This window comes from Bufo bufo, chromosome 8 (assembly GCF_905171765.1).
Source record: "Bufo bufo chromosome 8, aBufBuf1.1, whole genome shotgun sequence".
Lineage (NCBI taxonomy): Eukaryota > Metazoa > Chordata > Amphibia > Anura > Bufonidae > Bufo > Bufo bufo.
The window spans coordinates 1,219,376-1,246,521 of NC_053396.1; the positions used below are offsets into that span (position 1 = coordinate 1,219,376).

At 55.8% G+C, this 27,146-nt stretch overlaps 1 protein-coding gene across 1 annotated transcript in view; it reads right to left on the reverse strand.

Annotated features, from left to right (window-relative positions):
• The window catches only part of CNTRL (centriolin), a 109,808-nt gene that overhangs the window by 45,428 nt on the left and 37,234 nt on the right, over nucleotides 1-27,146 (reverse strand). Inside the window, 19 exon segments of the mRNA XM_040406034.1 lie at nucleotides 2,117-2,281; nucleotides 2,370-2,496; nucleotides 2,562-2,702; nucleotides 2,777-2,907; nucleotides 3,048-3,240; nucleotides 3,312-3,487; nucleotides 3,846-4,129; nucleotides 4,211-4,373; nucleotides 6,751-6,893; nucleotides 6,979-7,123; nucleotides 7,207-7,323; nucleotides 8,527-8,706; nucleotides 9,659-9,838; nucleotides 10,242-10,449; nucleotides 11,056-11,180; nucleotides 12,910-13,044; nucleotides 13,119-13,283; nucleotides 13,790-14,010; nucleotides 17,444-17,597. Of these exon segments, the coding sequence (XP_040261968.1) occupies nucleotides 2,117-2,281; nucleotides 2,370-2,496; nucleotides 2,562-2,702; nucleotides 2,777-2,907; nucleotides 3,048-3,240; nucleotides 3,312-3,487; nucleotides 3,846-4,129; nucleotides 4,211-4,373; nucleotides 6,751-6,893; nucleotides 6,979-7,123; nucleotides 7,207-7,323; nucleotides 8,527-8,706; nucleotides 9,659-9,838; nucleotides 10,242-10,449; nucleotides 11,056-11,180; nucleotides 12,910-13,044; nucleotides 13,119-13,283; nucleotides 13,790-14,010; nucleotides 17,444-17,597 (3,153 nt within the window).

Genomic DNA, 27,146 nt, shown 5'->3' on the forward strand with positions numbered 1-27,146 from the left:
GATGTCGGCTTCACCCCCTTACTTTTATCTCCTGCCTCTTCTCCGCCACCTCCAGCTCGCCCTCCCGCCACATGGGGAGTGCGTCTTTCAGGATGTCGGCTTCACCCCCTTACTTTTATCTCCTGCCTCTTCTCCGCCACCTCCAGCTCGTCCTCCCGCCACATGGGGAGTGCGTCTTTCAGGATGTCGGCTTCACCCCCTTACTTTTATCTCCTGCCTCTTCTCCGCCACCTCCAGCTCGTCCTCCCGCCACATGGGGAGTGCGTCTTTCAGGATGTCGGCTTCACCCCCTTACTTTTATCTCCTGCCTCTTCTCCGCCACCTCCAGCTCGCCCTCCCGCCACATGGGGAGTGCGTCTTTCAGGATGTCGGCTTCACCCCCTTACTTTTATCTCCTGCCTCTTCTCCGCCACCTCCAGCTCGCCCTCCCGCCACATGGGGAGTGCGTCTTTCAGGATGTCGGCTTCACCCCCTTACTTTTATCTCCTGCCTCTTCTCCGCCACCTCCAGCTCGTCCTCCCGCCACATGGGGAGTGCGTCTTTCAGGATGTCGGCTTCACCCCCTTACTTTTATCTCCTGCCTCTTCTCCGCCACCTCCAGCTCGCCCTCCCGCCACATGGGGAGTGCGTCTTTCAGGATGTCGGCTTCACCCCCTTACTTTTATCTCCTGCCTCTTCTCCGCCACCTCCAGCTCGCCCTCCCGCCACATGGGGAGTGCGTCTTTCAGGATGTCGGCTTCACCCCCTTACTTTTATCTCCTGCCTCTTCTCCGCCACCTCCAGCTCGCCCTCCCGCCACATGGGGAGTGCGTCTTTCAGGATGTCGGCTTCACCCCCTTACTTTTATCTCCTGCCTCTTCTCCGCCACCTCCAGCTCGCCCTCCCGCCACATGGGGAGTGCGTCTTTCAGGATGTCGGCTTCACCCCCTTACTTTTATCTCCTGCCTCTTCTCCGCCACCTCCAGCTCGCCCTCCCGCCACATGGGGAGTGCGTCTTTCAGGATGTCGGCTTCACCCCCTTACTTTTATCTCCTGCCTCTTCTCCGCCACCTCCAGCTCGCCCTCCCGCCACATGGGGAGTGCGTCTTTCAGGATGTCGGCTTCACCCCCTTACTTTTATCTCCTGCCTCTTCTCCGCCACCTCCAGCTCGCCCTCCCGCCACATGGGGAGTGCGTCTTTCAGGATGTCGGCTTCACCCCCTTACTTTTATCTCCTGCCTCTTCTCCGCCACCTCCAGCTCGCCCTCCCGCCACATGGGGAGTGCGTCTTTCAGGATGTCGGCTTCACCCCCTTACTTTTATCTCCTGCCTCTTCTCCGCCACCTCCAGCTCGCCCTCCCGCCACATGGGGAGTGCGTCTTTCAGGGATGTCGGCTTCACCCCCTTACTTTTATCTCCTGCCTCTTCTCCGCCACCTCCAGCTCGCCCTCCCGCCACATGGGGAGTGCGTCTTTCAGGATGTCGGCTTCACCCCCTTACTTTTATCTCCTGCCTCTTCTCCGCCACCTCCAGCTCGCCCTCCCGCCACATGGGGAGTGCGTCTTTCAGGATGTCGGCTTCACCCCCTTACTTTTATCTCCTGCCTCTTCTCCGCCACCTCCAGCTCGCCCTCCCGCCACATGGGGAGTGCGTCTTTCAGGATGTCGGCTTCACCCCCTTACTTTTATCTCCTGCCTCTTCTCCGCCACCTCCAGCTCGCCCTCCCGCCACATGGGGAGTGCGTCTTTCAGGATGTCGGCTTCACCCCCTTACTTTTATCTCCTGCCTCTTCTCCGCCACCTCCAGCTCGTCCTCCCGCCACATGGGGAGTGCGTCTTTCAGGATGTCGGCTTCACCCCCTTACTTTTATCTCCTGCCTCTTCTCCGCCACCTCCAGCTCGTCCTCCCGCCACATGGGGAGTGCGTCTTTCAGGATGTCGGCTTCACCCCCTTACTTTTATCTCCTGCCTCTTCTCCGCCACCTCCAGCTCGCCCTCCCGCCACATGGGGAGTGCGTCTTTCAGGATGTCGGCTTCACCCCCTTACTTTTATCTCCTGCCTCTTCTCCGCCACCTCCAGCTCGTCCTCCCGCCACATGGGGAGTGCGTCTTTCAGGATGTCGGCTTCACCCCCTTACTTTTATCTCCTGCCTCTTCTCCGCCACCTCCAGCTCGCCCTCCCGCAGGACGTCCTTCAGGTCAACTTTCTTCTGCTCAATGTGTCTCTGGAGGAGCTGAAGCTCCTGCTTCCTTTGGCCCAGGATCCGGTCCAGCTCAGCCGCCTCCTCCTGCTGTGCGGATATCTGTGGGTGATGGGCAGAGGCGGCGTTGGTGTGCGGTTCACGCCTGATGCCGTCCCAGGCAGGGGTGATGTACACAGCGGGCACCTACCTGGCAGAGCAGTCGTTCCAGCAAGCTTCTCTTCTCCAGCACTAGGTCCTCCACCTCCTTCAGAGTCTGGAGATGTCCTTCCTCCTTCCCCTCGGCCGCTTGGATTTCTTCCTGCAGTTTTTGAAGACTGAAAAAAATCAAACATGAGAAAAGGACGGATCTAGCCGGGGGGCGGGGGCGGGCGGCTCTCACCTTTCTGCCATGACTTCCATCTTGCGGTTCAGGGCCTGGAACTCTGCGTCTTTGGCGGCCATGATGCCGTTGACCCCCTGCAGGGTGTTCTCCTGCGCTGCTCTGTACTGCTCCAGGTCCCGGGCGTCAGCCTGCAGCACCCTGTGAACACCTCCCATATCATTATCACAGCCCTGAGCCGGGGCCCCAGTAGTCGCACCAGAGCCCGTACATACCGCAGCTGCTGATCTGCTTTCACCAGGTTCTCTGCCGTCTCCTGCGCCCTCCTCTCCAGCTCCTCCGCATCGCTCTCCGCCCGACACAGCTGTTGCTTTGCTGCATTGTATTTTTCAACTAAGTCCATAGTCTAGAAGGAAGGAAATACCCCAAATCAGAGAAAAAAAAACTGGGAAACAGCCACTGACAGCAAGCAGAGATCTTGAAAAGGAAGTGAATAATTCTGATGGGGGTTAGAGTGCACAGCCCTGTTCTAGATTGTGCGCTCACCTTCTCCTGCGCATCCTTCAGTTGGCTCTCGGCCCCGACCAGCAGGCGGTCGGCCTCTCGCAGCTCCGCTCGCCGCTTCACGAGGGTTTTCTCCAGGCAGTCGATCTCGTCCTCTATGTTATGGTGACGCTGCAGGGACCGCTCCAGTTCCAGCTCTGTGATCAGACTCTCCACATGACCGTCCACAAAGCTCCTGAAGAAGGACATTGCTGTGTGAGGCCTTGGACCGTACAGCGGTTGTGGTGGCGGTACAATGTAGCTTACTTCTGCTTGCGTTTTTTGGCCGTGTCTCGTGACTCCTTGACCTCCCGGTTGAGCGCTTCTCTCTGGCTCTCCAGGGCGGTTATGTCCTCCCTCAGTGCCGCCTTCTGCCGCTTCTCCTTCTGCCGCTGAGACTTCAGGTGATCGATGACCTCCTCAAGGCGGTGGAGTTCATTCTCCTGTAAATTTACAGACAAGTGAGAGAATGATAAATGAGGTAGCCCTGGAAGAACCGAGGCACGAGGCACATGATGTGGATACAAGGACATGGCTGACAGGTCACACGAGGTCAGCGAGCACCTCACGCCTCAGCCAGGTTTATTAGGTGACCCCAGAGCTTCTCACCCTGAGCCCTACAAGATGAAGGAATACAACCCCCATCATCCCCGGCGGGCTCTATACTAATGATGAGGGGGGGTCTGACACTAGAACCACATGAAAAACTGCGGGCCAACCCCCATCATCCTCAGCAGCTGAGAGCGCCTCTGGGGCAGGGATGGAGGAGACTTTGGGGGCACGCTCACACACCGCACCTACCAGATCGTGGTGGGAAGACACGTTGCAGTGGAGGACGCCCACTGGGACAATGGGAATGGTGAACTGTGGTGGGGGAGGTCCAAACACGATCTGGGAGCCAATAGGTGGGGGTCCGTAAATGACCGTCCCTGGAGCCAGTGGTCTGCCCTCGGAGGATGGTGGTGGGCCATAGACAACAGTGCCTTGTGGGACGGGGGTACCGTCTGGGAATACCGTGTAAATAACAGAGCCTGGAGGGGGTAGAAAGCGGCAAGAGGGCGGCACATTGGCGTCATCCTCGTCATCTGCGGAGAGAAGCATCGCCTGAATGAGTCCGTGGCCAGGAGACCTTGCCATGGAGAAGACAGAATGACAGCGGAGCTCACCCCTGTGACAACGGGCGCCGGCAGGACGCAGTGGTGAAAATACCCAGTGCCCGGCCGCTGACTTCATGTGGTGACAGCTGTGCCGCTTATCCGGTGAGGAGGTCATCGGACAATGTAAGCCGACCCCGGAGTCTTTTGTGCTGAGAGAATCGCGGGCGGAGTTCTGCCAACGAGAAACCAGGAAACTGAAAATCTACAAGAGGAAGGCTGCAAATGCCGTCCGTCCGTCTGTTAGCAGAGTGTGGGGCTGTCTGCCCATCCATCAGCACGTGGTGCCGTCCGTCGGTACGACTCGGGTCCGTCCGTCGGTACGACTCGGGTCCGTCCGTCGGTACGACTCGGGGCCGTCCGTCGGTACGACTCGGGGCCGTCCGTCCGTCCGTCGGTACGACTCGGGGCCGTCCGTCCGTCCGTCGGTACGACTCGGGGCCGTCCGTCCGTCCGTCGGTACGACTCGGGGCCGTCCGTCCGTCCGTCGGTACGACTCGGGGCCGTCCGTCCGTCCGTCGGTACGACTCGGGGCCGTCCGTCCGTCCGTCGGTACGACTCGGGGCCGTCCGTCCGTCCGTCGGTACGACTCGGGGCCGTCCGTCCGTCCGTCGGTACGACTCGGGGCCGTCCGTCCGTCCGTCGGTACGACTCGGGGCCGTCCGTCCGTCCGTCGGTACGACTCGGGGCCGTCCGTCCGTCGGTACGACTCGGGGCCGTCCGTCCGTCGGTACGACTCGGGGCCGTCCGTCCGTCGGTACGACTCGGGTCCGTCCGTCCGTCGGTACGACTCGGGTCCGTCCGTCCGTCCGTCGGTACGACTCGGGTCCGTCCGTCCGTCCGTCGGTACGACTCGGGTCCGTCCGTCCGTCCGTCGGTACAACTCAGGGCCGTCCGTCCGTCCGTCGGTACAACTCAGGTCCGTCCGTCCGTCGGTACAACTCAGGTCCGTCCGTCCGTCGGTACAACTCAGGGCCGTCCGTCCGTCCGTCGGTACAACTCAGGGCCGTCCGTCCGTCGGTACAACTCAGGGCCGTCCGTCCGTCGGTACAACTCAGGGCCGTCCGTCCGTCGGTACAACTCAGGGCCGTCCGTCCGTCCGTCGGTACAACTCAGGGCCGTCCGTCCGTCCGTCGGTACAACTCAGGGCCGTCCGTCCGTCCGTCGGTACAACTCAGGGCCGTCCGTCCGTCGGTACAACTCAGGGCCGTCCGTCCGTCGGTACAACTCAGGGCCGTCCGTCCGTCGGTACAACTCAGGGCCGTCCGTCCGTCGGTACAACTCAGGGCCGTCCGTCCGTCGGTACAACTCAGGGCCGTCCGTCCGTCGGTACAACTCAGGGCCGTCCGTCCGTCGGTACAACTCAGGGCCGTCCGTCCGTCGGTACAACTCAGGGCCGTCCGTCCGTCGGTACAACTCAGGGCCGTCCGTCCGTCGGTACAACTCAGGGCCGTCCGTCCGTCGGTACAACTCAGGGCCGTCCGTCCGTCGGTACAACTCAGGGCCGTCCGTCCGTCGGTACAACTCAGGGCCGTCCGTCCGTCGGTACAACTCAGGGCCGTCCGTCCGTCCGTCGGTACAACTCAGGGCCGTCCGTCCGTCCGTCCGTCGGTACAACTCAGGTCCGTCCGTCCGTCGGTACATCTCAGGGCCGTCCGTCCGTCCGTCGGTACAACTCAGGGCCGTCCGTCCGTCCGTCCGTCGGTACAACTCAGGGCCGTCCGTCCGTCGGTACAACTCAGGGCCGTCCGTCCGTCGGTACAACTCAGGGCCGTCCGTCCGTCCGTCCGTACAACTCAGGGCCGTCCGTCCGTCCGTACAACTCAGGGCCGTCCGTCCGTACAACTCAGGGCCGTCCGTCCGTACAACTCAGGGCCGTCCGTCCGTACAACTCAGGGCCGTCCGTCCGTACAACTCAGGGCCGTCCGTCCGTCGGTACAACTCAGGGCCGTCCGTCCGTACAACTCAGGGCCGTCCGTCCGTCCGTCGGTACAACTCAGGGCCGTCCGTCCGTCGGTACAACTCAGGGCCGTCCGTCGGTACAACTCAGGGCCGTCCGTCCGTCCGTACAACTCAGGGCCGTCCGTCCGTCGGTACAACTCAGGGCCGTCCGTCCGTCCGTCGGTACAACTCAGGGCCGTCCGTCCGTCCGTCCGTACAACTCAGGGCCGTCCGTCCGTCCGTCGGTACAACTCAGGGCCGTCCGTCCGTCCGTACAACTCAGGGCCGTCCGTCCGTACAACTCAGGGCCGTCCGTCCGTCCGTCGGTACAACTCAGGGCCGTCCGTCCGTCGGTACAACTCAGGGCCGTCCGTCCGTACAACTCAGGGCCGTCCGTCGGTACAACTCAGGGCCGTCCGTCCGTCGGTACAACTCAGGGCCGTCCGTCCGTCCGTCGGTACAACTCAGGGCCGTCCGTCCGTCCGTCGGTACAACTCAGGGCCGTCCGTCCGTACAACTCAGGGCCGTCCGTCCGTCCGTCGGTACGACTCAGGGCCGTCCGTCCGTCGGTACGACTCAGGGCCGTCCGTCCAGTGACCCTGTGCACTCACTGTGGAGGAGGCCGGCAGGTAGTACCAGTAGCCTTTCCTCCGATACGGCGCGGCCGCGCTGCTGAGGTGGTCGCTGTGATGACCAAGCGCTCGTCTGAGCTCCTGAACTTCCATCAGCAGATTCTCCATCTCCTCAGCGTTATCTACAAGACACAGGAGGAGGAAGGTTACAAGACGCCTCCATTCATTAAGCCCATTACAGACGGCTCGGGCGTGCTCATGTCTCACCGGCTCGGGCGTGCTCCAGCAGGTGTCGCAGTCGTTCCATCTCCGCCCGTTGTTGTCGCAGAACATTATTCAGTCGGTCGATCTCCAGCTGCTGGGAGGCGATTGCGGAGGGCCCGGGGTCGGCGATCTGTAGCTCCTCCTGCAACTGTGACGAGAGAAGAGCTGTGATCAGCTGCCCATGGAACAGACAGGGCACCATGTTGGTCATGTGGCCCTATCAGATGGTACCTGTCTCTCCCGGTCATGGAGCAGTTCCTGGAGAAGATCTATCTCTGCCTCAGCTTTAGCAAGGCCTCGAGCCGCCCGGGCAGCCTGGGAGTAGTAGTCCTCAGCCTCCTGCATCTCCTACACAAAACAGTTCAGAAAACCATCATTACCCCGTTTGAGATGGGAGCTTTCAGGGGCCCCGGCCTAAGATGGGAGCTTTCAGGGGCCCCGGCCTAAGATGGGAGCCTTCAGGGGCCCCGGCCTGAGATGGGAGCCTTCAGGGGCCCCGGCCTGAGATGGGAGCTTTCAGGGGTCCCGGCCTGAGATGGGAGCCTTCAGGGGCCCCGGCCTGAGATGGGAGCCTTCAGGGGCCCCGGCCTGAGATGGGAGCCTTCAGGGGCCCCGGCCTGAGATGGGAGCCTTCAGGGGCCCCGGCCTGAGATGGGAGCCTTCAGGGGCCCCGGCCTGAGATGGGAGCCTTCAGGGGCCCCGGCCTGAGATGGGAGCCTTCAGGGGCCCCGGCCTGAGATGGGAGCCTTCAGGGGCCCCGGCCTGAGATGGGAGCCTTCAGGGGCCCCGGCCTGAGATGGGAGCTTTCAGGGGCCCCGGCCTGAGATGGGAGCCTTCAGGGGCCCCGGCCTGAGATGGGAGCCTTCAGGGGCCCCAGCCTGAGATGGGAGCCTTCAGGGGCCCCGGCCTGAGATGGGAGCCTTCAGGGGCCCCGGGCTGAGATGGGAGCCTTCAGGGGCCCCAGCCTGAGATGGGAGCTTTCAGGGGCCCCGGCCTGAGATGGGAGCTCTCCATTCCTGCTGGCATCAGATGGGGCCCCGTTCTTGAGCGTGTCAGACTCGCAGCCTTTTGGATATTTAGGACATATCCTGTGAATTCCCCTTAAAGGGGTTTTACAAGATCTCAATATAGATGAGCCATCCTGAGGATCAGAGGTGGTCCGATCCCAGCACCCCACCGATCAGCGGTCTGAAGGGGCCGCAGTACACGGGGGAGCGCAGCAGCCTCTTCCTCGGCCAGTGATGTCATATTCATCAGTCACATGTCCTTTGAGCGACACAATCCTATTCAATTCAGGCTGCAATACCAAGCACAGCCACTATATAACGGATGGCGCTGTGAGGGGGCTGCAGTGCTCACCGATTCGCCGCAGCTTCCTCAGGCTCCAATCAGTGGTGGTGCCAGAAGTTGGATCTCCACCACTCTGGTACAGATAACCTAGCTTGAGGATAGGTCATCAATATTTTATTAACGGAAACCCCCCCTAAGAGCTTTCATGGGGCCCCAGGCAGTCTGCTGTGGCCCCCAGTGTTTCATCAGTATCCATCATACCTTGGCCCGCTCTCGGTTGATCTGGAGAACGGTGCCTTGCAGGGATCGCAACTGGTCTTTGGTGCTGGTCAGTTCTGAGGCGGCCATCTTGTCGGACATGGCCACAGCCCTCTTCAGATGCTTCAGCTCATGGTCCAGTCCAGACAGCTCGTCCTGCGCCTGGGAGTCCTCCATCTTCTTCTACAAAGCAGAAGATGTCAGCACAGGGGGGGCGCGCTCTGCTGTGTGTACGGGGACAGCGCGGGCGCGCTCTGCTGTGTGTACGGGGACAGCGCGGGCGCGCTCTGCTGTGTGTACGGGGACAGCGCGGGCGCGCTCTGCTGTGTGTAAGTGGACAGCGCGGGCGCGCTCTGCTGTGTGTACGGGGACAGCGCGGGCGCGCTCTGCTGTGTGTACGGGGACAGCGCGGGCGCGCTCTGCTGTGTGTACGGGGACAGCGCGGGCGCGCTCTGCTGTGTGTACGGGGACAGCGCGGGCGCGTTCTTCTGTGTGTACGGGGACAGCGCGGGCGCGCTCTGCTGTGTGTACGGGGACAGCGCGGGCGCGCTCTGCTGTGTGTACGGGGACAGCGCGGGCGCGCTCTGCTGTGTGTACGGGGACAGAGCGGGCGCGCTCTGCTGTGTGTACGGGGACAGCGCGGGCGCGCTCTGCTGTGTGTACGGGGACAGCGCGGGCACGCTCTGCTGTGTGTACGGGGACAGCGCGGGCACGCTCTGCTGTGTGTACGGGGACAGCGCGGGCACGCTCTGCTGTGTGTACGGGGACAGCGCGGGCACGCTCTGCTGTGTGTACGGGGACAGCGCGGGCACGCTCTGCTGTGTGTACGGGGACAGCGCGGGCACGCTCTGCTGTGTGTACGGGGACAGCGCGGGCACGCTCTGCTGTGTGTACGGGGACAGCGCGGGCACGCTCTGCTGTGTGTACGGGGACAGTGCGGGCACGCTCTGCAGTGTACACAGGATAACGTGGGCATGCTCTGCTGTGTACACAGGATACTGTGGGCATGCTCTGCAGTGTACACAGGATACTGTGGGCATGCTCTGCTGTGTACACAGGATACTGTGGGCACGCTCTGCAGTGTACACAGGATACTGTGGGCACGCTCTGCTGTATACAGTGGTGTTCGCTTCACCTCGGCCTCCAGGTCATTCAGCTCTGCCAGCAGCCTCTCCCGCTCCTCCTCAGCCTCCAGCAGCTGCTGGTCAGCCAGGCCTTGGATCTCCTCCATGGTCTTCAGCTTCTCCTTCAGCTGCCGCACCTCCCGCTCCAGCTCACGCACTTTGGCCTCGTTCTGTCGCTTCTCTTGTTGGATCTGCAGGGAAGAAGACAAGATGTTCTCAATTTCTTCACTCATGAAGGGCTCATGCACCCGAACGTATTTTCTTTCTGCGTCTGTTCCGTTTTTTTTGCAGACCGTATGCCGAACTATTGATTTCAATGGGTCCACAAAAAATACAGAAGTTAATCCATGTGCATTCCAATTCCGTATGCCCATATTTCTGTTCCGCAAAGAAATAGAACATGTCCTATTATTGTCCGCATTACGGACAAGGATAGGACTGTTCCATCGGGGCCAGATGTTCCGCAAAATACAGAATGCGCATGGACGTCACCCGTATTTTTTGCGGACCGCAAAATACATACAGTTGTGTGTATGAGGCCTACAGGGTTATTCCCATCTGGAACATTGATATCCACCATCATAATGTCCTCACCCGTGCCTCAGCCGCCTTATTGCACGCCCTCTTATACTCGCCAGGAGCCTGGAGAGCGCGCTCCTGCAGTGCAGTCACCTCCTCCTGCAGCTGCCTCAGCCTCTCCTGCGCCTCGCTCTTCTCGTCTTCTGACTTGGCCAGGATCTGATTGATCTGCTGCTGCAGCTCTGCGAGGTTCTGGCCCAGAACATCAGAGGGACCCAAGCACCTAAACAGAGGCAAATGTGGTTCCAGGACCAGCGCGCATCAGACACAGGGTCAACACTGAATATACATACGTGTCCACATGTAAATCAGCTTGATACATCACTGCCCCCCCCACTGCTGCATCCAGAGCAGCACGATCACCGGCACAGCAGAGGTGTGTACACTACAGGAAAGCAACCGTCGGGTCAGGGGCGGCGCGCGGTCCCGGGGTCAGGGGCGGCGCGCGGTCCCGGGGTCAGGGGCGGCGCGCGGTCCCGGGGTCAGGGGCGGCGCGCGGTCCCGGGGTCAGGGGCGGCGCGCGGTCCCGGGGTCAGGGGCGGCGCGCGGTCCCGGGGGCAGGGGCGGCGCGTGGTTTGATGCCTCCCGATTCTCCGACTTCCTGGTCCCTGTATACAGGACCGCTGTGGGGACGGCCGAGGTCAGTGATCATGCCTCCTGATTTGAAAGGTACCAGGAAGTCCAGAGACTGGCGGGAGAAGTTATTTTTTTTTAATTTTTAACTCATTCTGCCCCTGCAGTTCCTGCTCCGTTCCAGCATATACACAGTGATTAGTCGGGCAGCCGCTGTGTACGAATTAACCCCTTGCGCACTATTACATGAACGTACCGGATTTCCCCCACTCCTGTGTGCAGTTTCCTCTTCAGCTCTGACACCCGGGCGGAGATCTGCTCTGGAGGCACCAAGTTGTCGACAGCATGACTGAGCTGCGCCTTCAAGGACTCGTTGTCTTTCTGAGGAGAAATCAGGGAAATGTCCAAGGTGCAGGAGTGCCCTAGAGTAGGCGCAGCCCCCACCCCCGGTCAGTACGTGGCCCCAATTATTGCATTGTCGGGACCCAACGCCAATCTAACGTGTAAGGGGAGCGCCCATCTGTCAGGAGAGAAGGATCGGGCTAACTGAATTGCTTTTATGTGATCGTTTGGTTCTCCCCGGGCATTCGCTCCTCTCCCCACTGACAACACATGCGTGCTGAGGATGGGCATCACTGTGCCAGTCTGCATTATACTCCAGAGCTGCACTCCGTCCTATATGGAGATTATATGTGGGTCCCACTCCATTGCTGTGTTGCGGACAGTGATTGCACTGGGGGGGCCTGTTCTGTGACCGTGGAGGACAGTGATGGCACGTCTAGGCGGAGGGTGGTCCTAGGGTCCCACTCTGGGGCTGCGAAGAACAAGGGTGGCACTAGGGGGTCCTGTTCTGTGACCGTGGAGGACAGTGATGTCATTGGGAGAGCTCCTGGGGTCCCACTCTGGGGTTGTGGAGGAAAGGGATGGCATTGGGAGGGGAAGGGGGGGTGCCTGGGGTCCCATTCTGAGGCTGTGGAGGGCAGTGAGGGCACCAGAGGGAGGGTGGTTGGGTTATGGGTCCTGGGGTCCCGCTGTGGAGGACAGTGAGGGCACCAGAGGGTAACCTGGATCAGCGGTGGCACCCCCTGTTCCGAGCCTCTGGAGGGCAGTGAGGGCACCAGAGGGAGGGTGGTTGGGTTATGGGTCCTGGGGTCCCGCTGTGGAGGACAGTGAGGGCACCGGGGGTAACCTGGGTCAGCGGTGACACCCCCTGTTCCGAGCCTGTGGAGGACAGTGAGGGCACCGGGGGTAACCTGGATCAGTGGTGGCACCCCCTGTTTCGAGCCTCTGGAGGGCAGTGAGGGCACCAGAGGGAGGGTGGTTGGGTTATGGGTCCCGCTGTGGAGGACAGTGAGGGCACCGGGGGTAACCTGGGGTCAGCGGTGACACCCCCTGTTCCGAGTCTGTAGAGGGCAGTGAGGGCACCAGAGGGAGGGTGGTTGGGTTATGGGTCCTGGGGTCCCGCTGTGGAGGGCAGTGAGGGCACCAGAGGGAGGGTGGTTGGGTTATGGGTCCCGCTGTGGAGGACAGTGAGGGCACCGGGGGTAACCTGGGTCAGCGGTGACACCCCCTGTTCCGAGCCTGTAGTGGGCAGTGAGGGCACCAGAGGGAGGGTGGTTGGGTTATGGGTCCTGGGGTCCCGCTGTGGAGGGCAGTGAGGGCACTTGGGTTATGGGTCCTAGGGTCCCGCTGTGGAGGGCAGTGAGGGCACCAGAGGGAGGGTGGTTGGGTTATGGGTCCCGCTGTGGAGGGCAGTGAGGGCACCAGAGGGAGGGTGGTTGGGTTATGGGTCCCGCTGTGGAGGGCAGTGAGGGCACCAGAGGGAGGGTGGTTGGGTTATGGGTCCCGCTGTGGAGGGCAGTGAGGGCACCAGAGGGAGGGTGGTTGGGTTATGGGTCCTAGGGTCCCGCTGTGGAGGGCAGTGAGGGCACCAGAGGGAGGGTGGTTGGGTTATGGGTCCCGCTGTGGAGGGCAGTGAGGGCACCAGAGGGAGGTTGGTTGGGTTATGGGTCCTGGGGTCCCGCTGTGGAGGGCAGTGAGGGCACCAGAGGGAGGGTGGTTGGGTTATGGGTCCTGGGGCCCTGCTGTGGAGGACAGTGAAGTGCTTTACCTGCAGCTGCCTGACTTGGGCCAGAAGCTTTTTGTGGTCCTTGTCCTGCTCCTGTAGGACATGGGCTTTGGTCAGCGCGTTCTCCAGGGCCCGGCGCTCTCGCTCCAGCTCGGCTTTCCATGCAGAACTCTCGGCCTGTAATGAGATGACACCGATGAGGCACTGCCACCCGGTGCCTCTGTGCCTCGCCCCTAGCCTCCTCTGCTTACTTGCTGCTGCTGTTTCCGCTGCTCCAGCTCCTGCCTCAGCTGGGAGATCATAGCCTCGCCGGCCTCCATCTGAGCCTCATGGGTGCGGAGGTCTCCCTGCGCCTGCTGCAGCGCCTCGTTCACTTCCTGCTGCTCCTGCAGACCGCGCTCCAATTCTTCAATTTCCTGCAATGACACGGTCAGCACCAACTGCAAGTCACTACGAGGGTCACAAAATACACGGTCCCTGAGGTCACAAGAGCACCGTCTGCTGCCCCAGTGCCTTCCAGCATCACAACCTCTGCTAGCTGTCAGTGTAGACCAGGGGTGCACAACCCCATGACGTTTGCAGGGACAGGTAAGTGTGCAGCCATCTCTGCGACCCCCGGGTGGCTCTCCAGGAGGGAGTAGATGAGGTGGTCAGGGACATGCACAGCCATCTTCATGGGAGTGGGGACAGCCGCACGTCCTGGAGCGGGGGGACACGGAGACCCCATTACTTGCTGGGGGTCCTGTAGGGGTACCGACACCTACTCCCCTCAGAGTAGAAGGGTTTGTGTGGAGCGAAGGCAGCAGCAGCACAATCTCTGTGCTGTCTGATTGTTTGTTACAATGTGTCAGTCTGGACTGCACACTGTGACAAAGCCTCAGCTGTGAGGCGTCAGGACGGGTTCTTAGCCAGAGATCTATACCTTCCTCATGAGGTCAGCCTCCTGCGCCACAGCCTCCAGCCGCTCCCGCTCCTCCTCCATCTCCTCCAGCCGCTGAAGCAGCAGCTCCCGCTCCGCCTGCAGCTCCCGGCACTGGTCATGAGCCCGCCGCGCCTGGCCCTTCACGCTCTCCAGGTACTCCTGCAGCCCCGAAATGATGCCCTCCAGATCCCTCTTCAGGGCCTCGTTAGCAGCAATCTGACCTTTACCGGGAGAAAGACGAGTTATAATAGTGCAGGAGCATTAAGAGCAGCGGCGGATACCGCTCACATCCACATCACGCCGCTTATCTATTCACCAGAGATCAGTGGTGACATCAGTGAGAACGCCGCTTATCTATTCACCAGAGATCAGCGGTGACATCACTGAGAATGCCGCCTATCCATCACTAGAGATCAGCGGTGACATCGCTGAGAATGCAGCCTATCCATCACTAGAGATCAGCGGTGACATCACTGAGAATGCAGCCTATACATCAATAGAGATCAGCGGTGACATCACTGAGAATGCCGCCTATCCATCACTAGAGATCAGCGGTGACATCACTGAGAATGCAGCCTATACATCAATAGAGATCAGCGGTGACATCACTGAGAATGCCGCCTATCCATCACTAGAGATCAGCGGTGCCATCACTGAGAATGCCGCCTATCCATCACTAGAGATCAGCGGTGACATCACTGAGAATGCCGCCTATCCATCACTAGAGATCAGCGGTGACATCACTGAGAATGCCGCCTATCCATCACTAGAGATCAACGGTGACATCACTGAGAATGCCGCCTATCCATCACTAGAGATCAGCAGTGACATCACTGAGAATACAGCCTGGCCATTCACTAGAGATCAGCGGTGACATCACTGAGAATGCAGCCTATCCATCACTAGAGATCAGCGGTGATACCACTGAGAATGCAGCCTATCCATCACTAGAGATCAGCGGTGACATCACTGAGAATGCAGCCTATCCATCACTAGAGATCAGCGGTGACATCACTGAGAATGCCGCCTATCCATCACTAGAGATCAGCGGTGACATCACTGAGAATGCAGCCTATACATCAATAGAGATCAGCGGTGACATCACTGAGAATGCAGCCTATCCATCACTAGAGATCAGCGGTGACATCACTGAGAATGCCGCCTATCCATCACTAGAGATCAGCGGTGACATCACTGAGAATGCAGCCTGGCCATTCACTAGAGATCAGCGGTGACATCACTGAGAATGCAGCCTATCCATCACTAGAGATCAGCGGTGACATCACTGAGAATGCCGCCTATCCATCACTAGAGATCAGCGGTGACATCACTGAGAATACAGCCCATCCATCACTAGAGATCAGCGGTGACATCACTGAGAATGCCACCTATCCATCAATAGAGATCAGCGGTGATACCACTGAGAATGCAGCCTATCCATCACTAGAGATCAGCGGTGACATCACTGAGAATGCAGCCTATCCATACACTAGAGATCAGCGGTGACATCACTGAGAATACAGCCTGGCCATTCACTAGAGATCAGCGGTGACATCACTGAGAATGCAGCCTATCCATACACAAGAGATCAGCGGTGCCATCACTGAGAATGCAGCCTATCTGCTCACTAGAGATCAGCGGTGACATCACTGAGAATGCATCCTATCCATCACTAGAGATCAGCGGTGACCTCACTGAGAATGCTGCCTATCCATCACTAGAGATCAGCGGTGACATCACTGAGAACGCCGCTTATCTATTCACTAGAGACCAGCGGTGACATCACTGAGAATGCAGCCTGTCCATAACTAGAGATCAGCGGTGCCATCACTGAGAATACCGCCTGTCCATCACTAGAGATCAGCGGTGACATCACTGAGAATGTAGCCTATCGATCACTAGAGATCAGAGGTGACATCACTGAGAATACAGCCTGGCCATTCACTAGAGATCAGCGGTGACATCACTGAGAATGCAGCCTATCCATCACTAGAGATCAGCGGTGACCTCACAGAGAATGCTGCCTATCCATTCACTAGAGACCAGCGGTGACATCACTGAGAACGCCGCTTATCTATTCACTAGAGACCAGCGGTGACATCACTGAGAATGCAGCCTGTCCATCACTAGAGATCAGCGGTGCCATCTCTGAGAATGCAGCCTGTCCATCACTAGAGATCAGCGGTGCCATCACTGAGAATACCGCCTGTCCATCACTAGAGATCAGCGGTGACATCACTGAGAATGTAGCCTATCCATCACTAGAGATCAGCGGTGACATCACTGAGAATACTGCCTATCCATCACTAGAGATCAGTGGTGCCATCTCTGAGAACGCCGCCTATCCATTCACTAGAGATCAGCAGTGACATCACTGAGAATGCCGCCTATCCATCACTAGAGATCAGCGGTGCCATCACTGAGAACGCCGCCATCTCTGAGAATGCCGCCTATCCATCACTAGAGATCAGCGGTGCCATCACTGAGAATGCAGCCTGTCCATCACTAGAGATCAGCGGTGCCATCTCTGAGAACGCCGCCTGTCCATCACTAGAGATCAGCGGTGCCATCACTGAGAATGCCGCCTATCCATCACTAGAGATCAGCGGTGCCATCTCTGAGAACGCCGTCTGTCCATCACTAGAGATCAGCGGTGCCATCTCTGAGAATGCAGCCTATCCATCACTAGAGATCAGCGGTGCCATCACTGAGAATGCAGCCTGTCCATCACTAGAGATCAGCGGTGACATCACTGAGAATGCTGCCTATCCATCACTAGAGATCAGCGGTGACATCACTGAGAATACCGCCTATCCATCACTAGAGATCAGCGGTGACATCACTGAGAATACCGCCTGTCCATCACTAGAGATCAGCGGTGACATCACTGAGAATGCCGCCTATCCATCACTAGAGATCAGTGGTGACATCACTGAGAATGCAGCCTGTCCATCACTAGAGATCAGCGGTGCCATCACTGAGAATGCAGCCTATCCATCACTAGAGATCAGCGGTGACATCACTGAGAATGCTGCCTATCCATCACTAGAGATCAGCGGTGACATCACTGAGAATACCGCCTATCCATCACTAGAGATCAGCGGTGACATCACTGAGAATACCGCCTGTCCATCACTAGAGATCAGCGGTGACATCACTGAGAATGCCGCCTATCCATCACTAGAGATCAGCGGTGCCATCACTGAGAATGCAGCCTGTCCATCACTAGAGATCAGCGGTGACATCACTGAGAATACCGCCTGTCCATCACTAGAGATCAGCGGTGACATCACTGAGAATACCGCCTGTCCATCACTAGAGATCAGCGGTGACATCACTGAGAACGCCGCCATCTCTGAGAATACCGCCTATCCATCACTAGAGATCAGCGGTGACATCACTGAGAATGCAGCCTGTCCATCACTAGAGATCAGCGGTGACATCACTGAGAATACCGCCTGTCCATCACTAGAGATCAGCGGTGACATCACTGAGAATACCGCCTGTCCATCACTAGAGATCAGCGGTGACATCACTGAGAATGCAGCCTGGCCATCACTAGAGATCAGCGGTGACATCACTGAGAATGCAGCCTGTCCATCACTAGAGATCAGCGGTGCCATCTCTGAGAACGCCGCCTATCCTCCCACAAACCTTCGGTGAGCTGCTGCTCCAGGTCCTTGATCTCCTCGGTCTCTTGGGCGATGCGAGACAACATGGCGTCCAGCCGCCCCTCCAGCTGCCGGTACTGCCCGTCCATCATCTCCAGCTGCCGCTCCTTGCTGACCTTCTGCGCTGTCACGTGTGACTGTGGGGAGGAGACGGTGCACATGTATGAAGTGACATCTGCCCATCATGTGATCACTAATCATCTACATGGACACGGGTGAGATAAGCGGTGCCGGCTGTACAAAGGTGGGGGTTACTTGTAACTACAAGTCTCAGCGTGTCATGAGCGGATGATGCTCTGCAGCGTTATCGCATTACTGCCCCTCCCCCACACGTCACTATAGTCCGGGACTTGTCACCTGCAGCTCTAGAACCTCCAGACACCCTGGAGAACCCAGACCGAGACTCCAGGAACCGAGCGGCGAGGGGGACCGCAGAAGACAGCATGCAGGCTATGCACACAGCAGCTGCAGCACAGCAGGAAGCCTGCAGAGCATTGCACCCACTAACTTCCTCATGTCATGCTGGAAGCACTCGGAAAGTTTCCGCTCCGGTCAGAGGCGGCCGCGCAGGATCTGCTGCAGGGGGATTTGAAATCACAACACAGGAAGCGGGCAGCAGCCAATCAGAGGCCGGCAGCAGCCAATCAGAGGCCGGCAGCAGCCAATCAGAGGCCGGCAGCAGCCAATCAGAGGCCGGCATCCCCCTTCCTCCAACAAGGACTTGAATAGTTCTTCTCCCAGCAGCTACAATGTGAGGCAGAGATCAGCGGCCCCCGGGGACGCACCCAACAAGGGGCAGACATCACTAATAGATCCCTGAGGGAGATGATCAGATAAGTGTGTGTACACAGGATGATGAAAGATCACACAACATAGTACAGTACAGCCGAGCACACTGCCAGGACCAGAACAGTCTGTGTACTAGGTGTATACGGGCCGTGTACAGTCTGTGTACTAGGTGTATAGAGCGGTGTATAGGGGCCGTGTACAGTCTGTGTACTAGGTGTATACGGGCCGTGTACAGTCTGTGTACTAGGTGTATAGAGCGGTGTATAGAGCGGTGTACAGTCTATGTACTAGGTGTATAGAGCGGTGTACAGTCTGTGTACTAGGTGTATAGAGCGGTGTACAGTCTGTGTACTAGGTGTATACAGGCCGTGTACAGTCTATGTACTAGGTGTATACGGGCAGTGTACAGTCTATGTACTAGGTGTATACAGGCCGTGTACAGTCTGTGTACTAGGTGTATAGAGCGGTGTATAGGGGCCGTGTACAGTCTATGTACTAGGTGTATAGAGCGGTGTACAGTCTGTGTACTAGGTGTATAGAGCGGTGTACAGTCTGTGTACTAGGTGTATAGAGCGGTGTACAGTCTGTGTACTAGGTGTATAGAGCGGTGTACAGTCTGTGTACTAGGTGTATACGGGCCGTGTACAGTCTATGTACTAGGTGTATACGGGCAGTGTACAGTCTATGTACTAGGTGTATACAGGCCGTGTACAGTCTGTGTACTAGGTGTATAGAGCGGTGTATAGGGGCCGTGTACAGTCTATGTACTAGGTGTATAGAGCGGTGTACAGTCTATGTACTAGGTGTATAGAGCGGTGTACAGTCTGTGTACTAGGTGTATAAAGCGGTGTACAGTCTGTGTACTAGGTGTATACAGGCCGTGTACAGTCTATGTACTAGGTGTATACGGGCAGTGTACAGTCTATGTACTAGGTGTATACAGGCCGTGTACAGTCTGTGTACTAGGTGTATAGAGCGGTGTACAGTCTGTGTACTAGGTGTATACAGGCCGTGTACAGTCTATGTACTAGGTGTATACGGGCCGTGTACAGTCTATGTACAAGGTGTATACAGCGGTGTATACGGGCCGTGTACAGTCTGTGTACTAGGTGTATAGAGCGGTGTATATGGGCCGTGTACAGTCTATGTACTAGGTGTATACAGGCCGTGTACAGTCTATGTACTAGGTGTATACGGGCCGTGTACAGTCTGTGTACTAGGTGTATACGGGCCGTGTGCAGTCTATGTACTAGGTGTATACGGGCCGTGTGCAGTCTATGTACTAGGTGTATACAGGCCGTGTACAGTCTATGTACTAGGTGTATACAGCGGTGTATACAGGCCGTGTACAGTCTATGTACTAGGTCTATACAGGGGTGTATACGGGCCGTGTACAGTCTATGTACTAGGTGTATACAGGCCGTGTACAGTCTATGTACTAGGTGTATACAGCGGTGTATACAGGCCGTGTACAGTCTATGTACTAGGTGTATACAGCGGTGTATACAGGCCGTGTACAGTCTATGTACTAGGTCTATACAGGGGTGTATACAGGCCGTGTACAGTCTATGTACTAGGTGTATACGGGCCGTGTACAGTCTATGTACTAGGTGTATACAGGCCGTGTACAGTCTATGTACTAGGTGTATACAGGCCGTGTACAGTCTATGTACTAGGTGTATACGGGCCGTGTACAGTCTATGTACTAGGTGTATACGGGCCGTGTACAGTCTATGTACTAGGTGTATACGGGCCGTGTACAGTCTATGTACTAGGTGTATACAGGCCGTGTACAGTCTATGTACTAGGTGTATACGGGCCGTGTACAGTCTATGTACTAGGTGTATACAGGCCGTGTACAGTCTATGTACTAGGTGTATACGGGCCGTGTACAGTCTATGTACTAGGTGTATACGGGCCGTGTACAGTCTATGTACTAGGTGTATACGGGCCGTGTACAGTCGATGTACTAGGTGTATACGGGCCGTGTACAGTCTATGTACTAGGTGTATACGGGCCGTGTACAGTCTATGTACTAGGTGTATACGGGCCGTGTACAGTCTATGTACTAGGTGTATACGGGCCGTGTACAGTCTATGTACTAGGTGTATACGGGCCGTGTACAGTCTATGTACTAGGTGTATACAGGCCGTGTACAGTCTATGTACTAGGTGTATACAGGCCGTGTACAGTCTATGTACTAGGTGTATACGGGCCGTGTACAGTCTATGTACTAGGTGTATACGGGCCGTGTACAGTCTATGTACTAGGTGTATACGGGCCGTGTACAGTCTATGTACTAGGTGTATACAGGCCGTGTACAGTCTATGTACTAGGTGTATACGGGCCGTGTACAGTCTATGTACTAGGTGTATACAGGCCGTGTACAGTCTATGTACTAGGTGTATACAGGCCGTGTACAGTCTATGTACTAGGTGTATACGGGCCGTGTACAGTCTATGTACTAGGTGTATACGGGCCGTGTACAGTCTATGTACTAGGTGTATACAGGCCGTGTACAGTCTATGTACTAGGTGTATACGGGCCGTGTACAGTCTATGTACTAGGTGTATACGGGCCGTGTACAGTCTATGTACTAGGTGTATACAGCGGTGTATACGGGCCGTGTACAGTCTATGTACTAGGTGTATACGGGCCGTGTACAGTCTATGTACTAGGTGTATACAGGCCGTGTACAGTCTATGTACTAGGTGTATACGGGCCGTGTACAGTCTATGTACTAGGTGTATACGGGCCGTGTACAGTCTATGTACTAGGTGTATACAGGCCGTGTACAGTCTATGTACTAGGTGTATACGGGCCGTGTACAGTCTATGTACTAGGTGTATACAGGCCGTGTACAGTCTATGTACTAGGTGTATACAGGCCGTGTACAGTCTATGTACTAGGTGTATACGGGCCGTGTACAGTCTATGTACTAGGTGTATACGGGCCGTGTACAGTCTATGTACTAGGTGTATACAGCGGTGTATACGGGCCGTGTACAGTCTGTGTACTAGGTGTATACGGGCCGTGTACAGTCTATGTACTAGGTGTATACGGGCCGTGTACAGTCTATGTACTAGGTGTATAGAGCGGTGTATACGGGCCATGTACAGTCTATGTACTAGGTGTATAGAGCGGTGTATACGGGCCGTGTACAGTCTGTGTACTAGGTGTATAGAGCGGTGTATACGGGCCGTGTACAGTCTGTGTACTAGGTGTATAGAGCGGTGTATACAGGCCGTGTACAGTCTGTGTACTAGGTGTATATGGGCCGTGTACAGTCTATGTACTAGGTGTATATGGGCCGTGTACAGTCTATGTACTAGGTGTATACAGGGATGTATACGGGCCGTGTACAGTCTATGTACTAGGTGTATACGGGCCGTGTACAGTCTATGTACTAGGTGTATACAGGGGTGTATACGGGCCGTGTACAGTCTGTGTACTAGGTGTATAGAGCGGTGTATACGGGCCGTGTACAGTCTGTGTACTAGGTGTATAGAGCGGTGTATACGGGCCGTGTACAGTCTATGTACTAGGTGTATATGGGCCGTGTACAGTCTATGTACTAGGTGTATACGGGCCGTGTACAGTCTATGTACTAGGTGTATACGGGCCGTGTACAGTCTATGTACTAGGTGTATACAGGCCGTGTACAGTCTATGTACTAGGTGTATACAGGGGTGTATACGGGCCGTGTACAGTCTATGTACTAGGTGTATACAGGCCGTGTACAGTCTATGTACTAGGTGTATACAGGCCGTGTACAGTCTATGTACTAGGTGTATACAGGCCGTGTACAGTCTATGTACTAGGTGTATACGGGCCGTGTACAGTCTATGTACTAGGTGTATACGGGCCGTGTACAGTCTATGTACTAGGTCTCTTGGGCGATGCGAGACAACATGGCGTCCAGCCGCCCCTCCAGCTGCCGGTACTGCCCGTCCATCATCTCCAGCTGCCGCTCCTTGCTGACCTTCTGCGCTGTCACGTGTGACTGTGGGGAGGAGACGGTGCACATGTATGAAGTGACATCTGCCCATCATGTGATCACTAATCATCTACATGGACACGGGTGAGATAAGCGGTGCCGGCTGTACAAAGGTGGGGGTTACTTGTAACTACAAGTCTCAGCGTGTCATGAGCGGATGATGCTCTGCAGCGTTATCGCATTACTGCCCCTCCCCCACACGTCACTATAGTCCGGGACTTGTCACCTGCAGCTCTAGAACCTCCAGACACCCTGGAGAACCCAGACCGAGACTCCAGGAACCGAGCGGCGAGGGGGACCGCAGAAGACAGCATGCAGGCTATGCACACAGCAGCTGCAGCACAGCAGGAAGCCTGCAGAGCATTGCACCCACTAACTTCCTCATGTCATGCTGGAAGCACTCGGAAAGTTTCCGCTCCGGTCAGAGGCGGCCGCGCAGGATCTGCTGCAGGGGGATTTGAAATCACAACACAGGAAGCGGGCAGCAGCCAATCAGAGGCCGGCAGCAGCCAATCAGAGGCCGGCAGCAGCCAATCAGAGGCCGGCAGCAGCCAATCAGAGGCCGGCATCCCCCTTCCTCCAACAAGGACTTGAATAGTTCTTCTCCCAGCAGCTACAATGTGAGGCAGAGATCAGCGGCCCCCGGGGACGCACCCAACAAGGGGCAGACATCACTAATAGATCCCTGAGGGAGATGATCAGATAAGTGTGTGTACACAGGATGATGAAAGATCACACAACATAGTACAGTACAGCCGAGCACACTGCCAGGACCAGAACAGTCTGTGTACTAGGTGTATACGGGCCGTGTACAGTCTGTGTACTAGGTGTATAGAGCGGTGTATAGGGGCCGTGTACAGTCTGTGTACTAGGTGTATACGGGCCGTGTACAGTCTGTGTACTAGGTGTATAGAGCGGTGTATAGGGGCCGTGTACAGTCTATGTACTAGGTGTATAGAGCGGTGTACAGTCTATGTACTAGGTGTATAGAGCGGTGTACAGTCTGTGTACTAGGTGTATAGAGCGGTGTACAGTCTGTGTACTAGGTGTATACAGGCCGTGTACAGTCTATGTACTAGGTGTATACGGGCAGTGTACAGTCTATGTACTAGGTGTATACAGGCCGTGTACAGTCTGTGTACTAGGTGTATAGAGCGGTGTATAGGGGCCGTGTACAGTCTATGTACTAGGTGTATAGAGCGGTGTACAGTCTGTGTACTAGGTGTATAGAGCGGTGTACAGTCTGTGTACTAGGTGTATAGAGCGGTGTACAGTCTGTGTACTAGGTGTATAGAGCGGTGTACAGTCTGTGTACTAGGTGTATACAGGCCGTGTACAGTCTATGTACTAGGTGTATACGGGCAGTGTACAGTCTATGTACTAGGTGTATACAGGCCGTGTACAGTCTGTGTACTAGGTGTATAGAGCGGTGTATAGGGGCCGTGTACAGTCTATGTACTAGGTGTATAGAGCGGTGTACAGTCTATGTACTAGGTGTATAGAGCGGTGTACAGTCTGTGTACTAGGTGTATAAAGCGGTGTACAGTCTGTGTACTAGGTGTATACAGGCCGTGTACAGTCTATGTACTAGGTGTATACGGGCAGTGTACAGTCTATGTACTAGGTGTATACAGGCCGTGTACAGTCTGTGTACTAGGTGTATAGAGCGGTGTACAGTCTGTGTACTAGGTGTATACAGGCCGTGTACAGTCTATGTACTAGGTGTATACGGGCCGTGTACAGTCTATGTACAAGGTGTATACAGCGGTGTATACGGGCCGTGTACAGTCTGTGTACTAGGTGTATAGAGCGGTGTATATGGGCCGTGTACAGTCTATGTACTAGGTGTATACAGGCCGTGTACAGTCTATGTACTAGGTGTATACGGGCCGTGTACAGTCTGTGTACTAGGTGTATACGGGCCGTGTGCAGTCTATGTACTAGGTGTATACGGGCCGTGTGCAGTCTATGTACTAGGTGTATACAGGCCGTGTACAGTCTATGTACTAGGTGTATACAGCGGTGTATACAGGCCGTGTACAGTCTATGTACTAGGTCTATACAGGGGTGTATACGGGCCGTGTACAGTCTATGTACTAGGTGTATACAGGCCGTGTACAGTCTATGTACTAGGTGTATACAGCGGTGTATACAGGCCGTGTACAGTCTATGTACTAGGTGTATACAGCGGTGTATACAGGCCGTGTACAGTCTATGTACTAGGTCTATACAGGGGTGTATACAGGCCGTGTACAGTCTATGTACTAGGTGTATACGGGCCGTGTACAGTCTATGTACTAGGTGTATACAGGCCGTGTACAGTCTATGTACTAGGTGTATACAGGCCGTGTACAGTCTATGTACTAGGTGTATACGGGCCGTGTACAGTCTATGTACTAGGTGTATACGGGCCGTGTACAGTCTATGTACTAGGTGTATACGGGCCGTGTACAGTCTATGTACTAGGTGTATACAGGCCGTGTACAGTCTATGTACTAGGTGTATACGGGCCGTGTACAGTCTATGTACTAGGTGTATACAGGCCGTGTACAGTCTATGTACTAGGTGTATACAGGCCGTGTACAGTCTATGTACTAGGTGTATACGGGCCGTGTACAGTCTATGTACTAGGTGTATACGGGCCGTGTACAGTCTATGTACTAGGTGTATACAGGCCGTGTACAGTCTATGTACTAGGTGTATACGGGCCGTGTACAGTCTATGTACTAGGTGTATACGGGCCGTGTACAGTCTATGTACTAGGTGTATACAGCGGTGTATACGGGCCGTGTACAGTCTATGTACTAGGTGTATACGGGCCGTGTACAGTCTATGTACTAGGTGTATACAGGCCGTGTACAGTCTATGTACTAGGTGTATACGGGCCGTGTACAGTCTATGTACTAGGTGTATACGGGCCGTGTACAGTCTATGTACTAGGTGTATACAGGCCGTGTACAGTCTATGTACTAGGTGTATACGGGCCGTGTACAGTCTATGTACTAGGTGTATACAGGCCGTGTACAGTCTATGTACTAGGTGTATACGGGCCGTGTACAGTCTATGTACTAGGTGTATACGGGCCGTGTACAGTCTATGTACTAGGTGTATACGGGCCGTGTACAGTCTATGTACTAGGTGTATACAGCGGTGTATACGGGCCGTGTACAGTCTGTGTACTAGGTGTATACGGGCCGTGTACAGTCTATGTACTAGGTGTATACGGGCCGTGTACAGTCTATGTACTAGGTGTATAGAGCGGTGTATACGGGCCATGTACAGTCTATGTACTAGGTGTATAGAGCGGTGTATACGGGCCGTGTACAGTCTGTGTACTAGGTGTATAGAGCGGTGTATACGGGCCGTGTACAGTCTGTGTACTAGGTGTATAGAGCGGTGTATACAGGCCGTGTACAGTCTGTGTACTAGGTGTATATGGGCCGTGTACAGTCTATGTACTAGGTGTATATGGGCCGTGTACAGTCTATGTACTAGGTGTATACAGGGATGTATACGGGCCGTGTACAGTCTATGTACTAGGTGTATACGGGCCGTGTACAGTCTATGTACTAGGTGTATACAGGGGTGTATACGGGCCGTGTACAGTCTGTGTACTAGGTGTATAGAGCGGTGTATACGGGCCGTGTACAGTCTGTGTACTAGGTGTATAGAGCGGTGTATACGGGCCGTGTACAGTCTATGTACTAGGTGTATATGGGCCGTGTACAGTCTATGTACTAGGTGTATACGGGCCGTGTACAGTCTATGTACTAGGTGTATACGGGCCGTGTACAGTCTATGTACTAGGTGTATACGGGCCGTGTACAGTCTATGTACTAGGTGTATACAGGGGTGTATACGGGCCGTGTACAGTCTATGTACTAGGTGTATACAGGCCGTGTACAGTCTATGTACTAGGTGTATACAGGCCGTGTACAGTCTATGTACTAGGTGTATACAGGCCGTGTACAGTCTATGTACTAGGTGTATACGGGCCGTGTACAGTCTATGTACTAGGTGTATACGGGCCGTGTACAGTCTATGTACTAGGTGTATACGGGCCGTGTACAGTCTATGTACTAGGTGTATACAGCGGTGTATACGGGCCGTGTACAGTCTATGTACTAGGTGTATACGGGCCGTGTACAGTCTATGTACTAGGTGTATACAGCGGTGTATACGGGCCATGTACAGTCTATGTACTAGGTGTATAGAGCGGTGTATACGGGCCGTGTACAGTCTGTGTACTAGGTGTATAGAGCGGTGTATACGGGCCGTGTACAGTCTGTGTACTAGGTGTATAGAGCGGTGTATACGGGCCGTGTACAGTCTGTGTACTAGGTGTATATGGGCCGTGTACAGTCTATGTACTAGGTGTATACAGGCCGTGTACAGTCTGTGTACTAGGTGTATATGGGCCGTGTACAGTCTGTGTACTAGGTGTATACGGGCCGTGTACAGTCTGTGTACTAGGTGTATATGGGCCGTGTACAGTCTATGTACTAGGTGTATATGGGCCGTGTACAGTCTATGTACTAGGTGTATATGGGCCGTGTACAGTCTATGTACTAGGTGTATACAGGGATGTATACGGGCCGTGTACAGTCTATGTACTAGGTGTATACGGGCCGTGTACAGTCTATGTACTAGGTGTATACAGCGGTGTATACGGGCCATGTACAGTCTATGTACTAGGTGTATAGAGCGGTGTATACGGGCCGTGTACAGTCTGTGTACTAGGTGTATAGAGCGGTGTATACGGGCCGTGTACAGTCTATGTACTAGGTGTATACGGGCCGTGTACAGTCTATGTACTAGGTGTATACAGGGGTGTATACGGGCCGTGTACAGTCTGTGTACTAGGTGTATAGAGCGGTGTATACGGGCCGTGTACAGTCTA